A 6,000-nucleotide genomic window follows, 5' to 3' on the forward strand; every position below is an offset into this window, starting at 1 on the left:
TCACATTAAACAGAAATCCCATGCAAAGGAGTCACATTAACAGATATATCATGCAGAGGAGTCACATTAACATAAATCCCATGCAGAGGAGTCACATTAACAGAAATATCATGCAGAGGAGTCACATTATCAGAAATCTTATGCAGAGGAGTCACATTAACATAAATCCCATGCAGAGGAGTCACAATAACAGAAATCCCATGCAGCCTTGTTTACAAGTTTGAACACTACAACGTGAGATTAGGATGATGGAAAATCCTCATTATTTTGTTTAACGATTTTTTTTTTTTGAGTGTAATTATTTCTATATAGGCTATACTTTCTCGCTCTGAACTTCTAACAAGAGTGGGGCGGGCGTGGCTTCGTGACAATGATCGCAAGAGCAGCTGCTCACCGATTTGATGGCTCCAACTGCAGTTTCACCTCTGACACTGCCAAAACATCTGCTACGCGGGTGTCTGCTATCGCCGGTTAACACTTGATTTGATTGAATCTAGGCCCAAGTTAAGATCTTTCATCTGTACCACCAACTTGAAATAGCATGGCATTGTCAAAAGATGGGCCTGAGGTTAGGTATAAAGGCAGAGGCAAATAAAAAGTATTGTTTTGCAGTCTGTATTTTCAGTGCACTGGATTGACCATAATAATTATTTCAGTTGTGTCAATGACTCCAGTGTAAGCCTAAGGCCTTTGTGTTTAGGCCTAGACTATACAGTATGTGTGTGTATGGACCTAAAGTGTGTGTCATAACATGTCAATTATGGTGAGGCAACATGGTGTGTGTTGGTGTGTGTGCACCTTTGATCATGGCCACCCTCCAGGCAGGGGTGTTTTGTTGCTGGGCCAGGCTGCTCTCCTCCCCTCCTGGCTGGGCTGTGTCCTCCTCCAGACCCTCTCTCAGCTCCCTGAGGAGGTCACCCTGCTTGGCCTTCATACGGCCCGCATAGGTCACCTTCTCATGGACCCGCAAACTCAACTGGCTCTGCAGCTCCTGGAAAGAAAATAGGTGCATTATTTGACATGATGTTGGACAGATACCAGTTGGACAGAGGTAACTAAACAGTAACTATATGTGTAATGCATTGAATAAAACATGATTTTGGAGATCCCATTCACGGAAAACACTGCATATGTAGGCTCAATCGGAAATTGCCTTTAAAAAACACAATGCCAGATTGATTGATTCCTGGCCAAAGTTGCATTGTCAACAATTGTATTTAATCTATAATAATTAATTATTGTCACACACACGTGCACACACACATACACACCAGTTTCCTGCGCTCCTTTTCCTTGTTCTTGATCAGAAATATGTCGCTGTTGTCAAGCACTTTAAAAGGGTTCGCCCCAGGCATCTGTTTACATACATCTTCACACATAGCAATAAAAAACAGGTACAAATGTCAGAAGAAGAGTAGCCCATAGACAACTGTGGCTTGCATTTAAACCAGTACCAGTAAATTGACCTCTCAAAAACAGCATGCATGTTGCACCAACACAATACCAAGAATAAACTAGTAGGGGAGAGTGGGGTAAGTTGAGCCAAAGGAGTAAAGGCCTCAGCATGCTTCAGTTCAGTTGGCGCCTAGCCGAACTCGGCTAGCCAAACCGAATGAGTGTGCTCCCATACTCCATTAAAAGACCTTTGCTTGAAAATTCTAAAAAGCAGCAATAGTACTGTTTGTCCATTTTGAAATGCCGTAGCCAGTATACACTTCCTCAAAATATTCAGAATGAATCCAAGAAGTTTTTGCCTAAATCTTATTTGCGCAATTTCACATCTAACTAAGATGTTTGGTGAAGTAATGCGTAATGAAAAAATGTACATGAAAATAAGTCGTCTCTCGTTGAATGATAACAAAGACTTAATTGAAGAATCCCTACTGTTGACCAATCGCCGACTAAGGGGCGTAGACTTCGGCTCCGAACTTTGGCTCGCCTGCAGGAAAAATGTTGTGTGTCTGAATAGCTGAAAAAACAGTCACTGAAGTCCAAAGGAAAAAAAACGTCACAAAATGTCATCATAATAAATACACAAACTCTTCCGAACTGTTTCGGCTAGGAAGCATTCGTTTACGAGAAATAATTTGTCCAAATATTTAGGAAGAGCTCATAATTTTATGGAGTTTGTGAAGGAAGAAACCATATAGAAAAAGTATGCAAGTTAGGTACATAAAACTGTTTTTCACCAAGTCAATTTAATTTATTGTGTTACAGGTTTCATAATGATAGGATCTAAACCAAAGTACTGCATATAATTTTAAGATTGTTCAATACATCAGTTGGAGTCTCTATAAGCTTCAATAGGTGGTCCTAAACCTAGCATGGAAGTGCATCCTTGTAGCTGTGTGGGCTAATATAGTTTAAATGTTTGCCTTGGGGTAAATTGAGCCAATGACAAAATGAGCGAATTTAAGTGTTTTATTCCCAGGTGTAATGGAAGGCATTATCGCTGGGATATGACGTAACAACAGGTCCTGGCCTATGTTAAAAGTGTTGTTTTTTTAATACAAAGTGTTTGTTTTGTTAAGCCTGTGTTAAAAGACCCTTAAAATTATTAAAAGACAAAAAAAGTGATTGTGATTGTTTAATTGTATTTGGGAAATAAAGATGGTTTTAAAAAGATAGTGGTAATATTTCATTCAGTACAGGAATTTTTAGGCGACTTAACTGACTCTGTCCCGCTGCTCAACTTTCCCCATAAACGGCTATGTTTTTAAAACTGTAAAGTTTACATGAATTCTGAGTATTTCCACGGATATACAACATCCTGAACTATATGTAGACGTCTTTGTTAGAAACAATCCTATATCTTCCTTGGCAGAGTGATGCTGAATGTAAAAAAAAAAATCAATGTACCCCACTCTCCCGTCCTACTATTTTACTGTCTTTGTGCATCTAGGATGGTGTCATACATTTCAGAACCAGTTTATTGAACTGTTGATTACATTTTTTATACAGTTTTTATTTAATTATTTTATCTACAGTAGTTTATAACAGGTTAACCCTAGACTGGAATGAAGTGGGATTAGAGGGATGTCATAAAAGTCAAATAACTAAGTGAGATGAACGACATGGAATTGGAACAGGATTTTTCCATTACTTCTTCCTAGTCTATTTTATGACAGAATCATTCTAGGGGTAACCTCAAAGTGACTCATCATCAATATTACAAGTAATGCTTAGCAGTTAGTTAGATGATATGTACAATAGCTACTACCTGTAGATATCACTGACTTGGTGGCACTCGCCGACTGGGCCACTATCATGGGACCTGACAGCATGTTTGGTCCTCCTGTCGAATAGAATCGCATACAAAATATAGAAAATCAAAACTAGAATTCACACCCAGTAGAAACAGTAGGTTTATGATGTGTAAAGTAGCCTAGTCTTGCATGGCGAGCCTTCACAAAACTTGTCTTATTCACCATGGGAGAGTGGGGTAACTTGAGCAAAAGGAGTTGAGCCATCCTTGTTTCTAAGAAACCATACACAAAATTAATTGTTTGACCAAATGTTTAGGAAGAGGTTATAATTTCATGGAATCTGTGAAGGAAGAAACTACATTGAAAACATGGTAAGCAAGTTAGGTCCATAAAACTGATTTTCACTAAGTAAAATGTATGTACTATGTTAATAAGAGGTTTCATGGTGCTTGTATCTAAACCAAAGTAGATAATTTTAAGATTTCTCTAGACATCAGTTGGGTTCTCTATAAGCTTCAAAATGAGGTCCTAAACCTAGCATGAAAGTGCATCCTTGTAGCTGTGTGAGCTAATATAGTCAAAATGTTTGCCTTGGGGTAAGTTGACCCAATTGTTGAGCCAATGGCAAGTTGAGCAAATTGAAGTGTTTTCTTCCCAGGTGTAACGCAAGGCATTATTGCTGGGATATGAGGTAACAACCGGGCCTGGCCTATGTTAAAAGTGTTGTTGTTTTTAAGTACAGTGTTTGTTAGGTATTAAGCCTGTGTTAAAAGATGCTTAAAATTATTAAAATACAAAAAAGTGATTGTGATTGTGTTGAATTGTGTTTGGGAAACAAATATAGACATAGTTTTTAAAAGGTAGTGGTAATATTTCATTCAGTACAAAAATGTGCGGGCGGCTCAACCTACCCTGTCCCAAGGCTCAACCTACCCTGTCCCATGGCTCAACCTACCCTGTCCCATAGTTCAACCTACCCTGTCCCATGGCTCAACCTACCCTGTCCCATGGCTCAACCTACCCTGTCCCATGGCTCAACCTACCCTGTCCCATAGTTCAACCTACCCTGTCCCATGGCTCAACCTACCCTGTCCCATGGCTCAACCTACCCTGTCCCATGGCTCAACCTACCCTGTCCCATGGCTCAACCTACCCTGTCCCCTGGCTCAACCTACCCTGTCCCATGGCTCAACCTACCCTGTCCCATGGCTCAACCTACCCTGTCCCATGGCTCAACCTACCCTGTCCCATGGCTCAATCTACCCTGTCCCATGGCTCAACCTACCCTGTCCCATGGCTCAACCTACCCTGTCCCATGGCTCAACTTACCCTGTCCCATGGCTCAACCTACCCTGTCCCATGGCTCAACCTACACTGTCCTTTGGCTCAACCTACCCTGTCCCAATTCTGGTTATTTCCAGGGATACACAACATCCTGAAATATATGTAGATGTCTTTGTTAGAAAGAATAGTATATATCCCTTGACGGGGTAATGTTGAAAGTAAAAAATGGCTCAATTTACTCCACTCTCCCCTATGTGTTTAGTAAAAGCCATTGTACAGTATCAGCGTGTCAAGATGAAGACTTATATGACTGATACTTACTGTGCCTTGATGTTGGTGACAGCATCCCTACAGTAGAAAGTGAATGCAAATTACCACAATTAGGGTTGCTAAGACTGATAAATAGGGGACAGGTTTTTTCACACATTGCATGTCAAATATAAGTCAATCGAATCACAATGGTGAATGTAGTAACAAGTGAATTCTCTAAATGGTGAGTAACATCAAAGGCTATTTTCTGTCCACATTCTAACTGTGTAAGACATGTCTATAGTTTTGCCTAGTTGTTTTCATCAAGAGAATGTTACAATAATGTTTATTTTAAAACGGGCCAAAAGACCTTTCTCTTTAATAGGAAGGATTTATGTTAATAGCTGTTCTCCTTGGTATCCTTGTCCTTTATAGCGTCAGCTGTGTTCTTTGTGTCAGTTGCCCTGTCAATTTGTTTTCTATTTGGTTTTAATTTTATTGCACTTTGAGTTGATTCTGAATAATGAGAAGCGATTCACAAATGTTATAAATTATTCTTATTATTTATGTTTCCAAAAGTTTATCAACAATGTCGCCCAAAAATCTAAAAATGGAGCCAAAGTGGCTTGTTGTAACATACAAAATATTTTACAACCAACTTTATCTAATATTATGTCAGAGTAAAATACGGTTTTGTTTTGAATATCTTTTCTTACCTTCAATTAGATTAATCCCTTTACGGTATATTCTGCTGAAACACTTTGTCATATGAGCATCTTGAGAGAGTTCTACCCTTTTTCTTCGGAACTCGATTGTCCTGAGTTTGCGTTCTGTTGCCGTGGTAACATTATTGTTCAGCAGGTTCTATTTTCTTACCACTCGATGACGCTGTTTCCCAACATTCTACTCAGTCGTCAAACGCTTGTGTTCTATGCTACTGCATTTTATAAGACTCAGGGAATTTTGGAGTTAGATTGCTTAGCATCAAATTGCCCGGGACGTCTCATTTGTTTACATTGGGCACGGAATAATACTTGATATGTTATTATAGCACAACTGACCATTTAACGGTATGGGCCAGACCACCACTGATAATTCTATGATATTTGTACCCATATGTGCATAGTCCATGTGCTCCTTCATATAGGCAAAACAAAAATCTAAATTCAAATTTTTGAGAGTGAGAGGGTTGATATTGAGGAAGTATTTATATTTTCTCATGTGTCCAGTGAGGGTCAATAGTTTCTCAAGCTAAAGGTCT

The 6,000-nt window shown here is 39.3% G+C and overlaps 1 protein-coding gene across 6 annotated transcripts in view; it reads right to left on the reverse strand.

The window, feature by feature from the left end:
- cfap100 (cilia and flagella associated protein 100) overlaps nt 1–5,571 on the reverse strand; it is a 26,706-nt gene extending 21,135 nt beyond the window's left edge. For 4 of the 6 annotated variants that reach the window (XM_021568550.2, XM_036949957.1, XM_036949958.1 and 1 more), the window contains exons 1-5: nt 5,456–5,571; nt 4,812–4,838; nt 3,221–3,295; nt 1,272–1,369; nt 799–991 (exon numbers count right to left, since the gene is read on the reverse strand). In XM_021568550.2, the coding sequence (XP_021424225.2) occupies nt 799–991; nt 1,272–1,369; nt 3,221–3,295; nt 4,812–4,838; nt 5,456–5,507 (445 nt within the window). In that variant the 5' untranslated portion in view covers nt 5,508–5,571. Of the gene's footprint in view, nt 1–798; nt 992–1,271; nt 1,370–1,884; nt 1,940–3,220; nt 3,296–4,811; nt 4,839–5,455 lie in introns of those variants that run through there. The other 2 variants (XM_021568552.2, XM_021568551.2) reach the window with 2 other exon arrangements.
- Between the last annotated feature and the right edge of the window lie 429 nt (nt 5,572–6,000).

The sequence above is a fragment of the Oncorhynchus mykiss genome, chromosome 17, assembly GCF_013265735.2.
Source record: "Oncorhynchus mykiss isolate Arlee chromosome 17, USDA_OmykA_1.1, whole genome shotgun sequence".
Classification (NCBI taxonomy): domain Eukaryota; kingdom Metazoa; phylum Chordata; class Actinopteri; order Salmoniformes; family Salmonidae; genus Oncorhynchus; species Oncorhynchus mykiss.